This window comes from Trachemys scripta, chromosome 7 (genome assembly GCF_013100865.1).
Source record: "Trachemys scripta elegans isolate TJP31775 chromosome 7, CAS_Tse_1.0, whole genome shotgun sequence".
Lineage (NCBI taxonomy): Eukaryota > Metazoa > Chordata > Testudines > Emydidae > Trachemys > Trachemys scripta.
The window spans coordinates 26,698,415-26,723,203 of record NC_048304.1 but is presented as its reverse complement, the minus strand read 5'-3'; the positions used below and the strand labels follow the sequence as shown (position 1 = coordinate 26,723,203).

The window sequence follows — 24,789 nt, the reverse complement described above, 5'->3', positions numbered from 1 at the left end:
TTTGTACTTATCGTTTTTAAAATATCAGTTCAGACAACCACCAGAATAAAAAATAAAATGATGTAAAATATATATCCTATTGGTGTCCCCTGCAGTGTCCATCTCTTGATGGAAGATGTTCTATAAGCTGTGATGATGAAGTAAGTATTTTATAGACTTTTTCTCATTTTATATCTCCATTTAGTTTTTAGTATGGCAACTCTATCTGAGGTAAGGCAGTGCACTTTCTGAAGTCAGTTTGGAAATGTTCAGGGATTCTATACCCGTGTACTGTTCATCTTAAACACAGACGCGTTCCTGATAAATACCATAAAATAAGAAGTTAATGTGGCTTTCATTAAAGGAACATTTTTACATAATAAATAACTATTCCTTGTTATCTGAAGATTACAATTTGATAATATTTTTATATATTAAAACTGGAAATTATCATTGGAAAGATTTATTAAACACAAAGCTACATTGGACCTGTTGCCCTATTAGAACTGTTTGCCTGTTAGCATAATCCAAGAAACTTTGTCTATGTTTTGTATATCACCAATCTCAGTCATAGTGCTTGTCAAAGGGTGGCTGGCCCCTTTAAGGGGGAGCAGGGCAAATGAACCTGTGACGGGTCTGCTGACCCCAATTAGGTTTAAAATTGGACACCTGGGACTAGAGAGAGAAAAAAGGGGAGGGGGAGTACTAAAGTGTGGGGGAAAAGCAACAGGAAGTTCCCTGGGAGGGGAGGCAGTGGGAACCTGCTAGGGAAAGAGGGCGTCCAAAGAGAAGCCCTTGAGTGGCGGTGCTCAGGGAACAGAACATAGAAGATACCTCTCCGTCCTTCCTGCAGGAAATGGGGGGGGAGGGGAATTCTTGGGAGCCGTAGCTCAGGGTGGGCTGAGTGTTTGTTATCTTTTGCCTAAGTTTGAAAAACAAAATTTCTGGAAAGAGACTCTGCATGTGGCAGTGGGTCATTTGTGAGCTGGGGAGAAGGTCAGTTTACTACAGGACTGTATAAATAAACAACAATAATAGTTAAAATAAGTATTCCACAATATTTCCTGTGATATAAAATTAAGTTGGTGCTTCACCAGGAACAGTCAATTCAAACCTTCCCCCCACCCCCAAGAATAGTGTAAGTTATCCAAAAAGGGCCATCAGGTGTGTTTGAACAGTGTTTTGAAACATATGCAAGTATTAAGATGGACATTCAATTCAGGCTTGTGAAAAAAAATATTTTCATTTTGTACTAGACTTTTCTTTAAATTACCTTGCAAACAGTTTACGATGTCTGACAATAATTCTGGTGAGCCCATTTCTGGGATTCTACCCAGCATTCCCAACATAGTTTGACATTCAGAACATTTTGAACAGATGTTTTATTGATAAAACACAGCCAAGATCCAGGTATAGTGATACCACTTTTTAAATGTGTGGCGGTTCCACAGGGGATCGAAAACATTCTGGAAACAGAATTAAAAATTCCAACATTGTAAGAATGGAGCATGGCAACTTCTTCAACATATCAAATTAGTAACTCATTACATCAAACTACAATGCATTTCCAAGGACTAAATTATAGAGCTGACGGGAAAACGACAATTCAATTTCATGGCAGCTGTCATGGTTTCTGCATTTAGTTTTGTTATGCATTGGATTGAAACCAAAACCATTGGAATGTTTTTGAAAAAAATGGAATTGTGTTGAAAAGTCCATTTTCAGATCAAAACCTGGGCTTTTCAATGCAGGAGGGTGTGTGTCTTGGTGGATAGGGCACTGACTTGGGATGTGGGAGTCCCAGCATCAAGTGTCTGATTCAGAATATAGGTTTTTTATCCCACTCTGAAGCAGGCAGAGTAGGGATGAACCTGGGTCTCCCACATTCCAGGGCAGTGCCCTAACCACCAGGCTGTAGAGTGTAAGAGAGAGTCTCTCCCATCCTCCACCTTTACACCTGACAACTTCGTTGGAGCCAATACGTCTCTGCAAAACATTTTAACGTTGACTAGACAACAGATTTTGATGAAATTTCATTGTATTGAAAATGTTCCAACTAGCTCCATTAAATAGCGAATTCACTAGATGAGAGAGGCTTAAGAGACAGCACTAAAGAAAAATAAGTATTAGCATCAGCCAAATCTCTGAAGTTAATCTGTGTTCCCCTCCCATTAAATAGCTGCTAATACAAGCAGTCTCTACTATTACTCTGGCAGTCAACTGTGGAAAGGCCAGTGATTATCCTGTGTCCTGGCAACGTGGATGGCCTCTAATGTGTCTTTTCTGTCCCTCTCTTTAGAGACCTACGTCTCCTTCCTTTGAAGCTTGCATCCTCTGTTTTTATTTTTTAACCTTTCTTCTTTTCAACTACCAATTTAAAAATACCCCCTCTCCCCAGAATCCTTGATTTCCATCCAGCCTTTTCCATCCTCTTTCGTACCTCCATTTCCATGCTGTCATTTGCATTTCAGTCCATTTTAATTAGGGCTCGGTGAGCTCACAGCCTCTTCCCCTAAAATGTGAGCAGGCTCCCAATACAAAACATAAACTCTGTAAAATTGTTAATTTCACGTTTCCCAGTCTTGCTCCACTAAAGTTAGTTTTGTGCCTGCCTGCTGTGGACTTAATGGACAAGCTTTACCTTGGATCCCCTCCAACAGCCTTTAAATACTCGTATCAATGGGTTCCCAGTTATATCCAACCAGCTTGCTGAGCTGAGTATAACCTCAGGCAATCCGGGTAGGGTTAGAGTGCTATGTGGAATCTCCTTACCATTTAGCTCAAGCCGTAGGCCAGTGGAAAATCTAGACTGGGTGGAGGTGATTCCCCTTCCTTGTGGCTGTCCTAGTGACTGAATAGTAATGGTACATATTTTCTTATATAAAGCAGCTGTGAAGACACGTAACTTGTTTTGTCAAATCAAGTCTTTTAATATATCACAAAATATGCCATCAGTTGCTATACTGGAGAAAGGAAGCAGATTTGTAAAAAAAAAAAAAAAAAAAATTAAACATTTCCCTTCTTACATCCTGTCACATGTCAAAAGTCACAAACTGTATCAATGCCCCTTACAGTGCTGCTCTCAATGGCAGGCCAACGTCTGGTAAACAGTTTTTACTTATTGGTGAGCAGCAGCTAAAACCCAGCTAATAGGGGAGACGTTTTATGGCAAACCTTGTTTGTCAACCAGTTGCACAGTGGGCATAAGCTGCACAAATTGGTGAGTTTTGAACCTTGCTTTTAGTGGCATTGAATAGTGATGACATGCCACTCATGCAATTAAACAGAACTGTCCATTTCTTTGGGGGGGGGGGAGACTATGAATTTGTTAATCTGTTATTTTCATGAGTGTGTTGGCGTTTTAATTCATATTATGTTCCATGATTGTTAATATAATTGTACACTGGAGCTGTGCAAAATACTCAGACCTTGAACCTACTCCAGAGTAATCTAGCTTTAGGAGCAAGGTCAGATGCATTCTCAGACTTCAGCCCGCATTCTTGCCAAGTTTATTCTGGACGTCATGCCTGCTCCCATTTACAAGCCCAAGAACTGTCTGCATATGGGATTTTACCCTTGAAGTCTGAAGTTCATTGAACTTGAGCCTTCAAGCAAACCTGAAGTATGGTTCACACCTGGTTATTGTTGTGAATCGAACCCTACTGGGTTCACATGAGCCTACTGTGTCCGAATAATATTATCTCCTGAACTAATCTCATGGTTAAGAATTTCATGCTCATGCGCTGGACAAGTAAATGTCTCCAACTATCCTTTGCCAATGCTTTTTTAAATTTACATAATCTTTCCTGGATTTCTTGCTATATGGAGAAGGCTATTTTTATTTATGGCAAGTAAATGACGAGTGAATGCACTCCTGCATGTGCTGCATTATCCCCCATGGAATATTTAGATAAGCCCAAGAAATGAACAAAATCCCAGATATAAACCCTCTCACCACACAGATCCATTTCCCAATTTGTGGCTTGTGCCTCTCACCAGTAGTGTTATTAGCACACAGGAAGAATGGGCTAGTGGTTAGAGCATTAGCCTGCACCTCAGGAGACCTGGGTCTAATTTCCTGTTCCTCCACAGACTTTGTGTGACCTTGCACAAGTCACTTAGGTCCAAACACACAAAGGTGCTTAGGCACATAAATCCCACTTGACACACACATTTGGGGGATTGGTAAATAATGAAAAGAACAGCTCACTGATACAGAGTGATTTGGATCTCTTGAGAAGCTGAGTGCAAGCAAACAATATGTGTTTTAATACAACTAAATGTAAATGCATACATCTAGGAACAAAGAATGTAGGCCCTATTTACTGGATGGGGGCCTCTATCCTGGGAACCAAAGACACTGAAAAGATGTGGGGGTCTTGGTGGATAAGCATCTGAACACCTAATCCTAGTGAGTACTCCACTAAAGCAATCCTGGGATGCATATACAAGGAAACCTTGAGTATTAGCAGAGAGGTTATTTTACCTTTATATTGTGGGCACTGGTGCAACCCGGGCTGGAATCTGGTGCCCAGTCCTGATGCCCACAATACAAGAAGGATGCTGATAAGTCAGCGAGGGTTCATAGAAGAGCCATGAGAATGATTAGAGGATTAGAGAACATTTCTTACAATGATAGACTCAGGGAGCTCAATCTATTTAACAAAGGGAAGATTAAGGATGATTTTCTTAGAGTCTATAAGTATCTACATGAAGAACAAATATTTAATAATAGGCTCTTCAGTCTAGCAGAGAAAGGTATAACACAATCCAATAGCTGGAAATTGAAGCTAGACAAATTCAGACTGGAAATAAGATGTACATTTTTAACGGTGAGAGTAATTAATCTTTGGAAAAATTTACCAAGTGGATTCTCCATCACTGACAATTTTTAAATCAAGATTGGATATTTTTCTAATAGATTTGTTCTAGGAATTATTTCAGGGAAGCACTATGGCCTGTGTAATACAGGAGGTCAGACTAGATCACAGTGGTCCCTTCTTGCCTCGGAATCTATGAATTAGGCCACTCATCACCTTTTAAAACCTGAACAACGCTAACAAGTGGCTATGGCTATGAGAAACACAATATGGCTTCTCATTCTGGAAACCAGGCATTTTGTTCCCATCTCCAGGTTGCTTGACTGAGAAAGAACAGCAAATGAACCCAAACTTTATCTTGTTCAGTGTGACTGTTTTTATTTATTTCTGCGCTTTGGACAACCACTTTCTATGCAACTGTTTGGGTGGCTGCTAAAAACTACAGTTGATCCGGCCACTCCATTGAAATGGGTGGATGGCATTTGAGCTGGATATAGCAGCAAAATGAGGACATACATGGATGGATTTTAAGCAGAAGGCCACAACTTTTATTAAGTCAAACACAAGGGAGGGGAGCTACCTACCCATCACCAATACTCCCCTATACCAGGCATTTAAGTGGTTCCAGTGTAGGGAATTACAGGGCTCCTATCATATAACCCATAACTCAGGGTAGACTCTCCTCAACCTACCCCAAGAATCAGCTTGCTGTGAGACCTACCAGCTCCACCTCCTGTGAGGAGGAAGAGGCTGCAGAAGGGTGGGGATTCAGCCCGCAAGGGCCACAAGGTCTCACCCTATCCTGTGAGCCCAGGGCCCATCAGCAAAATCCCAGGTCTTTTACCTCTGAGAACTGTTCATTTTATCCTTTTAACCACATTGGAAACCAGCTGCAGGGGACATTAGTGACTAGCTTGGTCACACCTCTCTCCAGTGACAGTGCCTGGTATCATAGCTCCTGCCCCATCCCATTCCCTCACATTCCAAAGCCATATGTCAGTGCCTCCATGTGACAAAGGCACATCATCATCCCTGAAAAATTAAGGCCCATTGTAACAGATGACCCTATGCTGAACCACAAACCCCCTTGTCTCCACGGGTATCCTGGTGACCTCCCAATTCACTTTCTTCCTAGCTTGTCCACTTTGGGTGGGTTTGGGGCACCTCACCAACCCGCCTCGCAAGCACTAGTGATCATATTAACCCAACCTCCAGCTATGATTTCCTAATCAAACCAACAACCCTCTGCATTCTATCCCTTAAATCAACTCCAGTGCAGCCCCTGAGATCATTCTCCTCAAGGAGAATAACCAGAACATGAGGCAGGACCATGCTGTTTGTCAATTATCTGATGCCTCTGAAGGCCTCTTTTGCTGAAACACTGGATGCAAATGTCAGCCCTGAAACCCAGCAGGGATCTATCTGCTGTCCTGGCTGCTTGTGTAGATTGTCTGCTAGTTCAAATATTGGGTATGTTTTGGATACCCACTATCTTCCTCTGCATTCTGACTGCTTCTACTGCTGCATCAGTGAGTAATGCTGCTGCAATGGAGCCACAAGAGACTCAACATGGCTTGTGTTCCAGGTTAAATCCCTGGAGCTGGGAGATGTAGGCCAATCAGCAGATCAGCATCCTAACTGGCCAATGGATGGCAAAGATTTTAAGCAGGGGAGGAGCTACCCAATGTCCTTTATCAAATGTCTCCTTCTCTTGCTGTTGGAGCTGTCCCTCTTTACCACCAGCCTAATCAACTTCCCCCACCCCTTGAGGTGTGTGGGTGGTATGTTGATTGTATGCATTAGGGCTGAATGTGCATTCTCTGTGCTGCTACCCTCCCTTGATGGTTGCACTAGCAGAGAGTAGCTTTAGGGTGGAATTTTTGAAAGTGTTCCAGGTTGGCCTAACTTAACTTCCAGTAAAGCTAATAGGAGTCTCATCCTTTTACTCACACTTGCAACCATCCATGAGTTGCAGCAATTTAACAACTCCCGACCTCCCAAACAGGCCATCAGCTAGACCCGCAGCATCTGCCAGGCTGGATTCCCATCTTAGTTGTGGGTGAGTAGGGTGGGGCTTCTGAAACAGAGCTGCAAAAGGCTCCACATGACCTCCAGTTCCAGCATCAAAGCAAACACCTGTATCTGTGTTGTGGATGAGCAAAACTGGTTAGAGTAAAAAGCTCACCAAACTTTTGCCCATTTGTTAGAAACAAACTGGAAACAGACATTTCTGCAAAGTTGAGTTTTGGGGATAGGGGTTCACTGCCAGTATTTGACCAGAGTCCGAAGTATCAACATTTAACCTGAAAGTCTGCATAATATTGTCACAATATTTCCAGCCTGGACCAGAAGAGTAAATACTAAAAATCTTTTCATATTCCTAGTCCAATCCAGAAGACTAAAGGGATTTAGATAACCTTTAAATATGTGTCTAAGCATTTGCTTATATGAACTGGACCTCCAAACGTAGTGAGTGAGCATTTATTATTACTCAGTGAACTTTATCTTCCTAGTTGTCAAGGGCAAGGGCTGCTTCTTCTGTAGTAATTTAACAACTCTCAACCAAGAGCTAAGATATGAATCAATGGTCACAGCATACATGTTGTGAAGAAGGCTGTGGGCCTGATCATGTAGTTCTTACCCAGGCAAAACTCCTACTGAAGATAGGACTGCAGGATCAGGCTCTGTATTTAGCTGCTTTCAATTACCAAATTGTAGGACCATTTTCTTGGGTTGCTGTTGTGCAGCACAGGATACCTTTTGTTCCTGGCTGCATTTGGCCTTTGTGGTAAGAAAAGAAGATCTTGGATTCAGAGCTAATCCATGAAATTTACTATGTTGGGAGCAATCGTGAACTTTTTAATGTAAATTTCACAAAGTGTAAGGAACAATAATATTTTGCTGAGTTAGGCCTAGAGTAAAGATATGTTACAAATATAGTGTTGAGGAAGGTATCTGAAGTAATAATAAAGAGAAACTGAGTTATACCAAGGTTTGAACTAAACCTTGAATTTAAATTCTGCAGAGCAGTAATTAAAATTTAGCCTGTAGCAGATCATTCTCTTGAGGTTAAAATAGTGTGGGGGAAGCACTGATTTGAGTTTACCTTGCTTTATGCAATTTATAAGTATGACCTACCTAAAGCTAACATTCCTACCCCCAATTCCAGGTCCCAATTAAAAACACAGTTTGAAAACCTTTAGGAGACCTATGGGGCCTCTTTTACAGAAGCCTTTACCCCCTCTCATTCTGTGAACAAATTAAAAAATATTACCTGGTCCCCTGTTGGTCCTCCAAGCTGACACTATGTTTTCATTAATACATCATTAGGGTAATGACATTGTGCTGATGTTGTTCTCTAAATAGAGCATAAGCCATGAGGAGCACCAGGGCTGTATGCCTTTGCATTCTTTGTTACAGGGAAATATTTTTAAAAATGCATTATTAAAATGTTGATTTTTTTTTAAATATGTTCAGTTCTGTTCGATAAGCTCTTGGTTTTGGGCATTTATGCATTAAGTAATCACTTAAGATACCTTAATCATTGCTCTCAACTGCAAAGTTGGTTCACTTATAATTTATTTGAGCATTTACAATTACATAACGGCCAAATGTTTATCCGTTTAGAGGACATGTGGGATTGAAATACATTACTTAATGAAATCAGTGAAATGCTTTAAAAACAAGACTTGAAATTGTGGCTTTATTATTTTGTAGGCAATTAACTGCTACCTCATAGATAACAATGGATTTATTTTAGTATCTGAAGACTACAGACAGGTAAGTGGCAGGCTTTTCTTAACCAGTCCCATATCACATGTTAGAAAAGGTTTAGTTTGTTTGATTTTGTTTATTAAACATGGTCTTCAGTGTTGAAGCATTAAGATAATGATCCACATTTAAGGAATAAGTAGCATGAGATTAAAAAGATCCCTCCCTCAAAGAATGTAACTTGCCTCTCAGAGGGCCTCAAAGAATTTCTAGCTCACAGTGGGGTGAGTCTGCTCTAAACTCATAAAGTTCAAATTATATAACTCTTTGCTGCAGAGGTGTCTGTTCCCCTTGAGGAATTTTTACCTTGAGGAAGATAGTTCCACATGAGTTTTACCTCATTTAGGAGGGTCTTACTCTCAAACTTGTAATAGTGAAATCCTACACTGTAAATCTGTTTGTTCCTGTGTTTCTGTACCAGATTACTATCATTTAAGGTACAAGATTTAAATTTGGCATTCAGCACCACAATAAAGAGGACTGGGGTAAAATCATGATTACTCCAGAGATTATTCAAAACATTAGATTGTTGTGACCATGGACAGCTGATTGGAAAATGGAAGACTAATGGCCTAACTCTGTAGCCCTTACTTAGGAAACACTCCCAATCAACTTTTGCAGGAATTTTGCATGAGCAGCACCAGCATCAGGCCCCACATGGAACAGGAATGTCCAATACAGGCTCTCTTTTGGGTTGAATCCTATGGAGTTGTGATCTGAAATTCCCATATTTCTGGCTAGATCTCAGCTGAATTAAGTTTGGTTAAGTAGGTTTACTGGGATGTAAAACCTTAAATTCTTTCAGAGACATCTTCCCTCACCCTGACCCTTCCTCCCACAAAAAAGAATCATATTTGGGCTGACCAGACTGGTCACTTTCACAACTGCAATTCAATAGTGGGCAGCAGTGAAACTGACAAGAATCATGTTAATTCAGTCAGCAGCTTCCAGTACCCATAGCAACTTTTTTATGCTGACGGCCTCAGAGTCGGAGACCCCAGGGCTTCCACACTCCTGTGCCAGCAGGCTCTCCAAGCTGTGCGAAGCCAGCTGGCCTAGCAGTCTGGAAGCCCTGGAGCACCCAGCTCTGAAGCACTCCACATGGTGGGGCTGCCAAAGAGCTGGGACCCTGGAAGCCCTGGGGTCCCAACTCCGAGGCAATCATTCAGGAGGGCTGCCAAAGAGTCAGGCAGGTGAGATGGCAGGAAATTAGCCAGGTTTCCTTGCGAAACCTGCCTGACAGGCAAATTTTGAAACCTGCCTGTGTTATATTAGATTAATCAAAATCAACAAATTTCTGTGAAATTTTTCACTTGTGATGGATCAGTGTTTTCCGGTGGAAAAATGTTTGGTTGAAAACCTTCCAACCAGCTCTATTTCAAAGCCTATTCTGACTGCATCACAAGCAGGCACTCTCATAGCAGTATCAAGGGCACAGAGGTAGAAATTGACTTTGACCCTCCCCCACAAAGGAGGCAAGGCAGATGTTCAGTGCTGGGAATGGGTGTAATGGACACAACAATTAGGGTCCACAGTTCTGTCACTCTACCAGATGCTGGAAGGGCTGGAATGGGATTGAATAGAGGCAGCCAGTGAGTGGGGTCCAGGGCAGCTGGCAGATTTGCAGATCTAGGTTTTTTGCTGCCCCAAGCAAAAAAATTTTGGCTGCCCCCCACCCTAGCCCTGGGCTCACCACTCCCCCACCCAACTGCACCCTCCTGCTGCTCCAGCCCTGGGTCACTGGTAACTCGCTCCCAGGGCGGGTCATTCAGCAGGAATTTTGGATGTGTACAGAACACAGACAGGATTGGTTCCCATATGGTTACAGAACTGCAGTAAAGTGGAACAATTTTCAGCTTGTGTGACTGGAGGATCTCTGGATGCATATTATAAGACTGTCCTCCATAAATGAGGAAAAGCTGAGGTGCCTTTATTATTCTTTTGTTCCATTCTTTGTTTCTATGGGGAATGCACTATCACGGCCTTCCTTTTAAACAAATAAAACTAAAACTTAAAAAAAAAAAAAAAAGCAATGGCTGTTGAAAATATCAATTCCGGTCCTAATAACCACTGGGAAGCATTTCTTGATCAATTTATTCTACTTTTTCTACAGCAAGTTACAGTGGATCAGTATATTTGATTTGGGGGAATGAAGTAACAGCTGCCCAAATTGAGCTTGAGCACTCCTGAATTTTGAGGTGTTCAAATCTGGAAGGCAGGTGCTAGATTCCCTTTCTGAATATTAGCTATATCTGGAGAGGAAAAGTCAATTGCTGCTTCCATGGCTCAGAAGTGGAAATCCTCCTAAGTGCCTGGTACTGTATCTAAAGCTGCCCAGGTCCAGAGCCTCCCCTCCCTTACTTTTCATTTTAAATTCTAGTGGGATCCACATACCTCCCTTGCTAGGCTTCAGATAGAGAGGTGCACCGTCCATTTAATCCCCACAATTCTTTCTTTGGGGGAGAGCCCAGGGCTGGGGCGGCAGGGGGGGGGGGGCAAAAAACCTAGAGCTGGCTCTGTTCCTATCATTCACAGCAAGCTGCAGTTTTCAGTTCCATACTCCTTTCCCACACCCTTTCCTGTTGCTAGTGGCCAAGGGAATGCTGGGAAATATAGTTCTTTCCCTGCTCCAGGGCTGGCTCTATAGGCAGGGAGCTAACCAAGGAACTACAGCTCCCAGGGTCCCCTGTTAGTTCTCAGCTCCCATGCAGGATTCTTGCACCCCTTGCAAATCTGCCGCCCCAAGCAAGTGCTTGCTTTGCTGATGCCTAGAGCCGGCCATGTGCCCAGCACTGGCAATAAGTAGGGCCCTACCAAATTCATGGCCATGAACAATGCATCACGGACTGTGAAATCTGGTCTCCACCCATGAAATCTGGTCTTTTGTTTGCCTTTACCTTATAGTATACAGATTTCACAGGAGAGACCAGCGTTTCTCAAATTGGGGGTCCTGACTCAAAAGGGAGTTGCAGGGGCGCCACAAGGTTATTTTCAGGGTCTCATGGGATTGCCACCCTTACTCCTGCACTTCCTTCAGAGCGGGGCAGCCAGAGAGTGGTGGCTGTTGGCTGGGTGCCCAGTTCTGAAGGTAGCGTCCCGCCAGCAGCAGCGCAGAAGTGAGGGTGGCAATACCATACCATGCCACCCTTACTTCTGCACTGATACCTTCAGAGCTGGGCAGTTGGAGAGTGGCGGCTGCTGACTGAGGGCCCAGCTCTGCAGGCAGCAGTGCAGAGGTAGGGGTGGCAATACCAGACCATGCCATCCTTACTTCTGCGCTGCTGGTGGTGGTTGCTCTGCCTTCAGAGCTGGGCTCCCAGCCAGCAGCCGACAATCTCCAGCTGCCCAGCTCTGAAGGCAACACCGCCACCAGCAGCAGTGCAGAGGTAAGGGTAGCAGTACTGCAAACCCCCTACAATAACCTTGCAAACCCCCACCCCAAACTCCTTTTTGGTCAGGACCCCTACAATTACAACACTGTGAAATTTCAGATTTAAATAGCTGAAATCACAAAATTTACGATTTTTAAAATCCTATGACTGTGAAATTGACCAAAATGGACCGTGGATATGGTAGGGCCCTAGCAATAAGACTCTGTCTTCCCATAATCCTTTGCCGCTCACCACACAAAGCAGTCTCCTTTGTGCGTGAGGAGAAGGGGCACTATCAGTTACCCTAATATCTGGGATTCTCCTTCTCTGCTGATATTTGGAGGACTCCTGCTTCAGAAGTAACTAGAACAGCTCTAAGCAGGGCCGGCTCCAGGCACCAGTGCAGGAAGCAGGTGCTCGGGGCGGCCAATGGACGGGGTGGCATGTCCGGATCTTCAGTGGCAATTCGGCGCCGAAGAATCAAGCGGCGCGGTAGAGCTGCCACCGAAGTGCCGCTTGGGGCAAAAAAGCTGGAGCTGGCCTTGGCTCTAAGAGCCATGCCTCACACCTGGGCAATACGTTTCTTTACTTGATCAAAACTAAGGAGTTCAAATGTTTTTAAAAAACCTCGAACTATGTAAAAGTTACTTATTTCTGTGGAGAAGCTAATGTTTAAAAATGTAAAAAGAGTATTCTGAGTGAGAGCTGTCCTTTAAATGCCTGAATGCAACTCACTCATGACTTAGCAAATCAGATTTGCTGCTATCTAATGTTATACCAGCCTTTCCTGGTCTGGGCTTGTTTGACGCTGTCTGATTTCCTGTCTTGCAATTAGGATAATTCTTCATCATCATCAATCAACTAGGGCTATTGAAACTGGTGCATTTAATCACATAAAATAAAAATGTTCTCCTTGCCCCTAGCAGGCTGTACACACTCATGTGTTTTGAAAAATGTCCCAGGTTTCCCCTCAGTGAAAAAGGCAATACTTGCTCTTTAGACAGAGGAATGCCTCTTGGCTAGGTCTGTAACTTTTCTGTCTGCAAACTCCCAGGTGTATAGTTGAGGTCAAGTAAGTTACTTGTAATGAAAACTAGGATCTAGTTATTCATGCCCTTTCCTCCCCCTTCCCCTAAATTCTGATATTTCCCCCTTTAACAGTGCAAAGACCATGTCCAATTTTTCTATGAACTGAGGTCCTGAAATAAAAATGCCATCCCCACACTGGAAAAAGACACTGGCCTCCACACGCATGATTCTTTACAGCTCCATTTGCATAGCTGTCAGGACCAGGTCTAATGGATAATGGAGTCTCTTCCAGATTGTATATCAAATTCATAACAGGAATGTTTGTTTTCTCATCAGAGATTTGTCTTCGTTATTCCACATCTTTGCATTTACTGAACAAAGGCAACATGGATCATTCATCGGGATGAGTGGTTTTAAGCAGGAAATGACTCTGAATGGGGTGAAAATTTATAGGATTGGTGAAATGTAATGTTCCAGCTCCATAAACAGGTCATGCAGGAATTATAAACAATGCTTTTTTATGACCATTTAGGAAATCCTTTCAAAACCAGTTTATATCTTTATGGAGTAGCATTTTAATCACAAGGGTTTGTGATCAGATTAGTTGCATTTTCTTTACAAGCTTGAGATTTGGGTGGTTTTTATTTCTGACATTAGATGTTATATAATGTACTTGAATCTATTGTATAAACTCTCTCATCTGCTCAGGGGTTTACTCTGTAATCCCCATAACTTGTCATGACTGTTAAGTCCTTTTCAATTTTTATGTAGCAGTAGCCCTGAAAATCTATCTATGTAACTGTCAAAGCCACTCTTGTCAGATCCTAGGATATGCCAGTTTAAATTGTATCCACTCTTTTTTTGCATTTATCCCACTTCTGATCGTTTTTGTTCTTCCCCCTCAGACTGGGAACTTTTTTGGTGAGATCGAGGGGGCTGTGATGAACAAATTGCTAACAATGGGCTCCTTTAAAAGGTAAGAATTTTACAACCCTCTCTCCCTTAAAAAAAGGTTTGTATAAATAAAGTAAAATAAAACCAAGGTCAAATAAAACAAGCCCAAAGTTGACTGAGTGGCTGGATTCTGCTTGTGCTCATGTTCCAGGTGATCTTTGTAATTTGATGCCACATGCATGGACTGTTACAAGTCTTGGAGACTTGGCCTACAATGAGTTTCCTGTTAACACGGTATAGCTTATTGGAGTATGATGCTGAAGTAAGAATCTGAGTCCAATCCTGTTCCCATTGACTTCAGTGGGAGCAGAATTGGACCCTATATACTGCAGTGCAGCTTAAACAGATTTTTAAAGCAAGTCACAGAGGAAATAGAAAACAATTTAACCTATAGAAATCTGGGGATTCTCCTCTTTAGAAAACCAGAAAAGACAAAAGTGTCCCAGAGATAAAGGGGAAGAAGTTGCTTCTCATTGATTTATTTTCATTCACATTTACTATCTCAGCCTCACAAAATTGTCATGATTTTTGCCTGGCCTGGCCAATTTTCTACTTACTGGGCCTTACCAACATCGTAATGAAAAACAAATGCATTTTTTTATGTGCCCATCAAAATAAATAACTCACTCCAGGGAAGTGGGCAAGTAGAATTTTGCAAGGATATGTTAACCTTGTCTCCCAACTCAGTACTACATTCTGCCTGGTTTTTACACAGCTCTAAATAGCCTCCCTCCATCCCTTCGCCATTGTATGCCCCATATACGAGCTGGGAAGAACTGTAGTCCTTGCATTTAGGACTACTCTCTAATTATTCCCCTGTGAAAACTAGTATCTAAAGGAAGCAGAATAGGATGGGGCCATAGATGGAACCAAGCCTATGTTCCCAATCCCTACCAGCCAGTGGAGCTGGCCTGCTGCACAGAGGGAGGGAGAGGAGTATGCTGCACCCCTTAAAGAGATGTGGCAGTTTGTGGTTCCCTTGTGCAACAGGAAGCTCATTCTCTTCGGGTATGTCTACACTGCAGTTGAGAGGTGTAATTGCAGCACGTGTTGACATGCCCCAGCTAGCTTTGATCTAGGTAAGTCAAAGTTAGCTCAAGTAACAATAGCACTGAAGCTGAGCAGCAGGGGTGGTGGCTACTCGAGTACGTACCCAGGGTTCTGGGCATGTGGAGCAAGCCCACCCGCCACCCATGCTGCTGTGCTGTCACTGCTGTGGTACTCAAGCTAGCTTTGATTTTTAAAGCTAGCTCAGGTATGTCTATACTTGCTGCAGTCACACCTCCTGATTGTAGCGTAGTCATATCCGTAGAGGCCGTATGCTTCCTGTGCCCCTGTTGGGCTGGGACAGTGGTGCATCACACACAGTAAAGAGCTCTCCCAAAATGAGAAGATCTAGCACTCAGTGAATAGTCCGAAATCCTAGTTTTCTGATGGTGGCAACCTTCATTCTGCTGGCAAAGGAATTGTTATTTGTTTACTGTTACATTTTCAATAATTATTATGAAATGAAGTGAACTAATTCCTATTTACTAAACGGGTTCTGGGACGGAAGGGCAAGAAGCAAGCCATCTTATTTAAGCCAAGCTAAAAATCAGCATTAAATGCAAAGGATAATGCTTCGCCTCCATACCTTTGCTTTTCTCCTACCCAGCAGAATATTGGCATTTTAAATAGGTGTTCAACCAGAAATTCAGTGATGCTGAGCTCTATGATTGACATAAACAAAGTGAAGGATCCATCTAGTGTGCAGCGATAGCCAACTTGGAATGGCTGATCGGTTCATGTTTAGCTATGAGGCACCTAGAAAGAATGAAGCCAACATCAAATCCACTAACTGAGAGTGACTGAGCTGCACGCTGAAAGCAAAATTTAAACACAGTGAGTGGGTTATTTAAACAGAATAAGCTGGCCGTTGCCAGTGAATTTAAAAAATGGGTTAGAATCAAACTGATATAATTGCACTAAGTGAGCCACCTGCTCTTTCTGTGGTACAACATTTAGCACAGTGCAGCAGAAAGTAAACTCACTTGTGTACCCCAGAGGAAAGGCTTTTAAAAAGAATCCTCCCACCAATATGGAATGGGAACCTTTCTTGGGTTTGTAATGAACATTAATCAGACATGTGTTCCTTGTTTAAAGGTTATTGTTTTCTTTTTGCTTTACCTTAATGTATTTCTTTATTTTTATTTCAAATCAGGGGAAAAAAGCATGTAAGGGCTTGGAGGGGAGCTCTGCATTCTGGGCACTGATGCTGTGTGAGTGCAGCAGAGCAGTTGCCATAAATATTATGTACATCATATTTCCTATTATTATGGTTATTATGGAGATCAGATTAGAAAGCAGGCTCTAATCTGTCGCTATATTCTTTGGAGTTTTTCTCTGATGATTTCCAGAGCCATCCTCTATTCTACTTTGCTGCCTATATGTTGTCTACTTTCCAGCAGATGTGTGTGCTATAAAAACTATCATCTGAGCTGTTTTTGCTCCTCAGTGGCTTAGCTGGCAAAGTGCAGGCTTCCATGATGCCTGGACCTGCACCATAAAACACAAAAGGCATTTATTGATACCCCCTGGGAAATGGGAGTCCTAAAGTTCCTCTTGAACCTATCTATCCCGAGTGGCAGTACAAAGAGATTCCACCACATCACAGATTCATGCTAATTATCACACAAACTAAGGGCCCAATCCTGCAAAGGGATGGGATGACCTCTTGTGATATGCTGAGTTCCCTCAACTTCTATTGGATAACAGAGCACTCAGTACTTCTCACGATCAGGCTGGAAGCATTGGGCAAAAGGGGGTTGTTTCCCTAAGTCTACATTTGTTTTCATCATGTACCTGGGTATTCACAAAATCCATACGTTGGCTGTTTGTATTTTAATGTGAAACTTCAAGTGGAACCAAAAAGTCTTTTTCTTAGACTGAGTAGTGTACTTCTGTTGATCTTCTCACTTTGAACTTTATGTTCAGCAAAATATATAGTCTATTTTTTAGCAAATTACCTCCATAGTCACATGGCCTGTTGACTGTTAAATCCTTAGTTATCAAATCATTGTCTACTGTACATTCTGTATAATGCACACAATTCAATATTAAAATGTCATTTAAATGCATTACCAATTAAATTAAGATGTACATATGGAAGGAACTGAATTGATATAATCTGAAAAGCTGCAGCTTTTATAGGTACTGAAACTATCTTATCATGAAAAACTTCTCAATTAAAAAGATTTTCTACAAGACCCAATATACTTTAGCTTTTTGCAAGAGTCACACCATACTGCTCATGGGAATAGTGTGAAGTGCTATTTGTTTGCTGAAAGAAAAGTGAACAATGTGGAAAAGCCTACAAAATAAGAGATCCATGAATGAATATGTTTATAAAAGGGATGAACTGATTAAAAATGGAAGAGAAAGCCGAAGGTCTAGTCTACCAAAAAGTCCCTGCAAAATTCTTCAGTAGGATCTAAAAATGAGGACATTTTAAAGGCAAATATGACACAGTATCCTCTCCTCTTGACAGTTCTGTTTCCATCAGGCAGTCTCCTGGCCCCTGCAGAAGGACCTCTACTTCGGTATTTAATCATGTTGTCAGAACATAAGACCAAACTGGTGGACACCTGGATTCCAGCTTTCCCAGATGCTAAGGCTCACTCTAACAATTTTTTTTGTTGCTCTGAGGGCTCCTCTTGCTGCTCGCCTTCCCCTGCTTCTTTCATTTATCTTTCTTTATGTGCTTCCTAGTGAATAATGCATGCTCTCTGTGCTCTTAAAGTATGGTACATTCCAAACCTCTTACTGTTTTCTCTCTCTCTCTCTCTCTCTCTCTCTCTCTCTCTATCTATCTATCTATCTATCTATCTATCTATCTATCTTTTGATTAGCTTATAAATTAAGTTTAGTGGAAGTTCTCCAAACCTTAGAAATGTTTTGCTTCCTGGTTATAATCCTAACTATCCTATGAAATTCTGAAAGCTTTGAAAAGCTACATGCAAAACAGCAAAGCATTTTTGAATACAAATACTGGAAAAAGAATAACTTAGTGGGTCACCCCACTCCCTTTCAGACATAACAGCTTTTTAAAGAAGCATGTTCACCTGTGCACCACGGGACACTTTAACATGTAAGCTCCTTGACTGTGACATTGACTTTTAATTAAATGCACTGGGAATATTTTAAAAGATAAATGTTATATTTGCAAGTCTGGTTTTCTCCAATTTAGTGCTTAGCTTCCTATTGGATAGATTTATTTATTTATTTGTTAGTATTCAAAACCATTGAAAAATGCAATGACCTTTTTATCAGCAGTTTTTTTTATGAACATAAGTATGCACTTTGGAGGAGATTAGTGCTGAGCGAAGGGCCAGTCAAGAAGAGGCTTAATATAGCTGTTTTCACCTGTACAAATGTGAACATTATTTTGCTGGTCCACACTTGTGGAGGGTTGTTGCTGTTTTTGGTGGGGGAGGGTTGGTTAACAAAAATGCCCTGCACAATAGGCCTCATTCCTAACATACGCACAATCTCTAGGCATTAAAGATAGATTGGTCTCCACATCTTACCTAATGACATTGCCAGAAAGAGGAGCCCTGTTCTGACTGTTTGAATTTCCCAGCTGTATTTCCTGACCTGTACTCTTGTCAGTTTTTCATGGCTCTGTGATATGCTCTCGGCCCATCTGACATCTAAGATTCACTGGGTTAGAACTGAATTTGGGCATGGTTTAGACTTTAGGTCTGAGTGAATTTTACTACCACTTTCAAATAGTGTATTAATATATACGGGAATATTTTTACCCAACTATAAGGCCCCAAACATGTGTGCTGTGTAAAAGAGTCCTTGTTCTGCATGCTCGAACTAAACGTCGAGTTGTAGCCTTTATAAATGTTATGCTTTGCAGTATCTTGGCAATTAGAAGCAGTTAAAAACCAGTTCAGCTCTTCTCCTAAGTACAGCCAAAGACACGTGCTGACAAGTTATTTTTGTCAAAGGCATAATTTATTTTTATTTTTTTAACTGAATTTAGTAGTGATGAAAGGTGCTGGATTGACAGCACTGGAGACTATAATAATCTGTTTGTCTGTCCTTACACTGTTTAGCCAGGGCCACCTCTAGGCCTGAGAGGCTAGTTCACTCTCCATGCTCGTTAAATCTTGCCCTTCTGCTGAGAATTCAAGCAAGGATGCCAACTGTGTTTGAGGAGGTGAACATCTGTCCATTAGAACTGGACTGAGACCCACCAATTCATTTCACACAGGCCACTGAGTACCCTTCATATAGTAGCTATTCAGTCACTGTCTACCTGGGTGGGATTTCAATTCACAGCCTAGAGATTAAATTCCATGTCCCCTACCAGTCACCTGAGTCATCCAGTCCCCTAATGGTAATAATTTCACAACATTTATTTGCAATGTACTGTGCATGTTTCATCACATCCCTGAAAAATAGTTTGTTGTAAAGTACCATAGTGTCGTCCGCTGACTCTTAGGAATCTGATATGCAGTACAAGAATTCGTTATGGGATCATGATTAGGTGATATGAAAAGGAGCATTGGAGGTGAATCTAACAGTTGCTCACAGGCACATCCATTAAGCTAAGATGACTCAGGGTCAGAATTTTTTAGTTTGCTAAATTTTGGAAGAAGATTGTGTTAATTACTCACTTTGGCACAGGGCTACTCTCATTGACAATTTCCCTGCTTTCCTTTGTGTGCATTTCCTCCTTTCTTACAGAATCGGGGCTTGCATAAGTTACAAGATAGAACCATATTAAGCTTGTTATTCATATAAATTACATATATGCCATAATATCTTGAATTGGTGAGGAAAATTAGTATATTTTATTCAGTTGCATATCTTTGCTAGAATGTTTGACATCGATAAGTAGAAAGTAAAACACATGATGAAGATCTAGCTGAAAGTAATACATAAGTTAGTATAACCTCTGCTGCTGGTTGTGATGGGGTGTATAAACCCTGCACTAGGACTCAAGGGGTTAAAGGATAGATCTGGGCCCAGACAACCCCAACCAGCCACATCTGCAGAGCATGCTCCAGATGGAGCTTAAAAGGAAGCCAGACCACTCAGAAAGGGGCAAACAAGGCAGGGAGCAAGATATGCCCTGGGAGCTTCTAAGAAGGGATGCTGCAGCAGCTCTTCTAGGAAAAGGGGAGCTATTCTGGGGGCCCTAGTCAGACTAAAGGTGCAGTTGATACCTTTTCTTCAGCACCTGTTGTTATAGATGGAAAAGCATGGACTACAGAATGGGGGGTAGGAAGTGGCCCAGATAGGGCAACTGTAAGGCACTCTTGGGTGTCTGGCCCTTGGTAACCCTCCCAGGGACCTGGGTAGAGCCTGGGCTCCCCTACCAACCACCCTCTGCACTAAGGAGGAACTCACCCCCTAACCACTGGGTGATGCTTCCATCAAGTGACAACCATCCCAACTTGGTGGAGAATGTGAGCATTCACTCTGGGTCTGCTGTAAGACCTTGAGAAGAAGAACTGGAAGGGAAGAAAAAGAGGGAAGAGAGAAAGAGAAGAAAAATACACTTCGACAAATTTTTGAAGTGGCTGATGGACAGCCAGCAGCAGTAGCAGAACCAGGTGTTCCAACATATGACTGCCCAACAACAGCAATAACAGCATATCCAGGAGCAGGCAACACAACAGCAGGAACAGCAACAAGGCCTGCTTCAACAGGTGATGGCCATTTTATAACCCCCTGCAAACATGGCGGCTGGTACCTTGAGCCCCACCACAATTACGAACCTCCCTGTAAGACTCACAAAAACGGGGCCAGAAGATTACTCCAAAGCTTTCTCGGTCACTTTCAAGAGGGTCATCACAGCAGCTTGATTGCCATCCAAATACAGGGCTGTTTTGCAGGCACCATATCTTACTAAACTTGCTCAAGCTGTGTACTGGAACTTTGATGCCACAGAAGCCCAAGACTATGCTAAGGTCAAGGTGACCATCTTGGACACTTCCATATCATGGCAGAAACCCAAAAATAGTGCTTCTGTTGAGAAAGATGTCCCCCGGGGACCCAGTCACGAGCAGTGACCAAGAGCCTTACGGAACACTCTTGGCAGTGGCTCCAGCCCAACAAACGGACGGGGGACAGGTGGCCAAACAAGTGGTGCTGGAAGAATTTATGCAGGTTCTCCCAACTGTGGGGGTGAGAGGGGATGCTACAACATTGGCCTGAGACGTTGGCTGAGGCAATCAGGCTGGCAGAAAATTACTTAGCAGCTGCAGGCCTGAGAGTAGGGCCACTCACCCCAGCTGACCAGTGACAGCAGACCTTCCAGCCTGCTGAGGCGGCAACTCATTGGGGAACTGCATACCAGGTCTGGCGCCCCCAGCCAGTCCATGGCTACAACAAAGCCCTGGAAGACTGGTTCCAAGGGGAAGAAAGGGTGAGAGGAGAGACCAGTCCCGCAGTGGTTTGAGCATTGGCCTGCTAAATCCAGGGTTGTGAGTTCAGTCCTTAAGGGGGCCATTTAGGGATCTGGGGCAAAAATCTGTCTGGGGATTGGTCCTGCTTTGAGCAGGGGGTTGGACTAGATGACCTTCTGAGTCCCTTCCAACCCTGATAGTCTATGATTCTATGAAATACCTGCCACAAGACAACCCTCAACTCGGACTTACTTTTTTGTGCTAGCAACAGGTCATTTCTGCTATGACTGCTCCTTCATGGATTGCTCCTCTGGGCAGGCATGGATGGCAGACACCTGGGCTAGAAAAAGAGGCCTGGCCAAGAATCTAGTCCCCAAGAATGTGGATCATTGGGGTAGAGGTGACAGCCCTAATAGAGTTGGGGTGCAGCCAAACAGTGATCTGAGGATAACTAGCAGGACCCAGAGATAACCTAGGAAAAACCTTCTACCTCTAGTGCATGCACAGCAATGTAGGCCTATATCCCACAAGGGAGGTACAGCTCACTGTAGGAAGCTGCATGAGAAAAATACCGTCAAGCATGGTCCCCACTCTGGCCTACCCAGTGATTTTGGGTTAGATGTTTAATTTTCTTGAACCAGATTTTTACTCAACTGCAAGTACATTGTAAAGTGCAACACTTGAATTTACTGTATCAGGAAACTGACTATAAAAGGGTTTCACCAAAATGGATATGTCTCCCAAGTTTATCTAAAACAGAGGTGCACCATTAGCTGTTGAAAATTTGTTTTCCATTACTTAAAGTTTTATATATAGTCCATGTCTGTCGTATATCAGATTTTGAAAGCAACTGTTCTGTGGACTTCAATGGCGATGATAAAGTATGGAAATGTGGGCAGTTAACAGTACAGTGATGTCATAAAGACTCAGGCATGTGCTCTCTAGCAAGAATAATCTACTGATGCTAAGAACTCATCAGGCTTGGATTGGACATAACGAGATGGGCTTAAATTTAGATCAGAGGGAAAGCTGGCAATTATCATGTTCTTTAACTATAAGCAGCTGAACAGGACACAGGTAGCCACAAACTTTTCAAACAGCAACAAAATCCTTTCAGAAAGGCTAATAATCTAGAAGTCTTTCTTTTTGCAACATTAGTTAAACCTGTCTAAATACTGAGGGAAAAAATACTTTATAACATCTTAGAATGACATTAGCATTAAAACAATACTGTAGAAATGAACTCTTTACACAGAAGCACTACAGAATCTTGGATCACTACTTTGGCTATTCATACAACAGTAGTGTTTGCAAGTAATAGCACTAGACGTCTTTTACCATTTTGATGTACGGGAAATCTTAGAGCTGTAACACATTTTCAAGAATAAAAGAAAGCTGGCATTTGAATTTGTGAATGCTGTAGAACCCATTTGTATTGAACTTTAATATCTGTTAATAGTGACATTGAATGAAAGTCCTGAATTGTTTCAACATGTTGTAGTGTTCAAATTTCAGCCTCATTATGGGCATCATCCTGTGGCCATTCACGGTTACTGGAATCTTCCCATTGGCTTCCATTGGTGAAGAATTAGACTTTATGAGGATGTCTACAGTCATACTTTTTCTAATGTGATCTGCGCATCCTTTGTTGATGTTATTGTTTGACTTGTCTTTGGAAAGATGCAGGGTTTCAGTAGCATTGAAGCTGACCCTTTGAAAAGCAGCATAACACTTATTTTACTCAGTATGGTAGGATTTAATAGCCATTGTTAAATAGCACATGTTGTAACAACATCAGTACTTCCTTCACAAAAGCAGGATTTATTCCAGGCCTTTATTGGGAAAACTGTGTCTGTAATGCAGCTTTCCTTAAGATTTGTTCAATTTTTTTCCCACCTGGCTACATTGTCTCTGTTTTGAAAGCGACTTTCCTATACTTTCCGCCTGTAACTGGAATCTTCTCTGGAAACACTTTAATATATTTAGAAAAGACTATAAACACATTGCAATATCATACACACATGGGTTTGTGGCGCTCTGGCCCAGCAATAGCAATTATGCTATATGCTCACCTTGATTTTAAGGCTCTCTGTTATAACTCTCTCTGTGCCTTAAAGCTAAGGCTTACTTCTTGCCTTACAGCAAAGTAAAATTCTATTTAACTACATGTTTTAACTTAGGTGTTATAAACAATAAGAGCAATCTTAGATTTTTCCAAAACAACACAATCCTCAAGAATCAGCCTATATAACCAGGTTTATTCAGTTACATTTTGTATTTAAAATTACTTGTTTGAATTCATATTGCAATATTTTATTAACCTTTATCACTGTATGTTTAGTAAAGAAAATACACACAAAATTTCACTTATACAATCGTAGTATTTACAAGAGTTAATATTGCAAAAAAAGATTGAAAGACATCTTCCAATATTTAACACTGGAGACTAAATGATAATTATAACAGATGTTCTAAGTGGTGCATAGTAATATAATTTCATTAAAACTTCTATGCAGGATAAAGCAATCTGCAGATTAACAAACCTCAGCAGATGAAGCTAACATTAGATGATATGATTGCACTTTTCAAATACCACCTTTGCAATACTCTTATTGATTATATTAAACATACCATGAAAGGAGTGAAAACTGAACACTACTTTACTCTAAGAACAGACAGTGGGGCATGGGAGAGTAGGGGCATTTCAGCGAAGTAGACTTCTTTGGCAATTCTGCATAGAGTAAAGCCTGTAAACTGCTCTTCTTTGTGTGCTTAACACATGCTGACACAGTGGTTCCATGCATGGATAAGAGCAGTGCATGGTTCTTAGATACAGAGGAGTGAAACACAGGAGCCAAGACTGGAGATGGAGAGGCTTGGAAAGTGTAACCATGGTTAGCGGGGAGGAGGGGGAAAGCTAGAAGAAGTGGTGTATTTCTGCATGCCATAAGGGCAGCACAACTTACACCATGTACTGCTCTGTTTGTCTTGGCAGATCTGTGTGCGCGGATCTGGCTGTGGGCGTGATTCTGCCAAATATGGTCAGTGTTTAACCTACACCCATGTATAGGTCTCTAGTTATGCGTTTTGTCTACCATTTGCCTCTTTCTGCCAGGCCAATACAGCTCTGGCTTCCTCGCCATTTTTTTACTGGACATAAGCTATAGTAAGTGAGAAAGCATTATGTGACACATACCAAATATTTAGCTGAAAGTGTAGGATCCAAACCACTTAGTCAAAATTTATCTGAGCCAGAAAGAAATATACTGTGTAACTAATATATAATATTTGAATGATTTCTCAGAACCTTTTAGTGACAGTTCCAGTCACAAATTTAGATTAGCAAAACTATATATAGTTACCTATCAATATGGACTGCAACATTTTGCAGTTTGGATTGCCAACCTTTCATGTATATGGTATGGAATGCCTCTGAGTGACGTTAAAAGTGTGTCATTAGCT

At 41.9% G+C, this 24,789-nt stretch overlaps 1 protein-coding gene across 8 annotated transcripts in view; it reads left to right on the top strand.

Annotated features, from left to right (window-relative positions):
- The window catches only part of CACNA2D3 (calcium voltage-gated channel auxiliary subunit alpha2delta 3), a 713,664-nt gene that overhangs the window by 651,463 nt on the left and 37,412 nt on the right, over positions 1-24,789 (top strand). For 6 of the 8 annotated variants that reach the window (XM_034776516.1, XM_034776515.1, XM_034776517.1 and 3 more), the window contains 3 exons: positions 96-140; positions 8,517-8,579; positions 13,876-13,946. In XM_034776516.1, the coding sequence (XP_034632407.1) occupies positions 96-140; positions 8,517-8,579; positions 13,876-13,946 (179 nt within the window). Of the gene's footprint in view, positions 1-95; positions 141-8,516; positions 8,580-13,306; positions 13,661-13,875; positions 13,947-24,322; positions 24,369-24,789 lie in introns of those variants that run through there. The other 2 variants (XR_004646516.1, XM_034776520.1) reach the window with 2 other exon arrangements.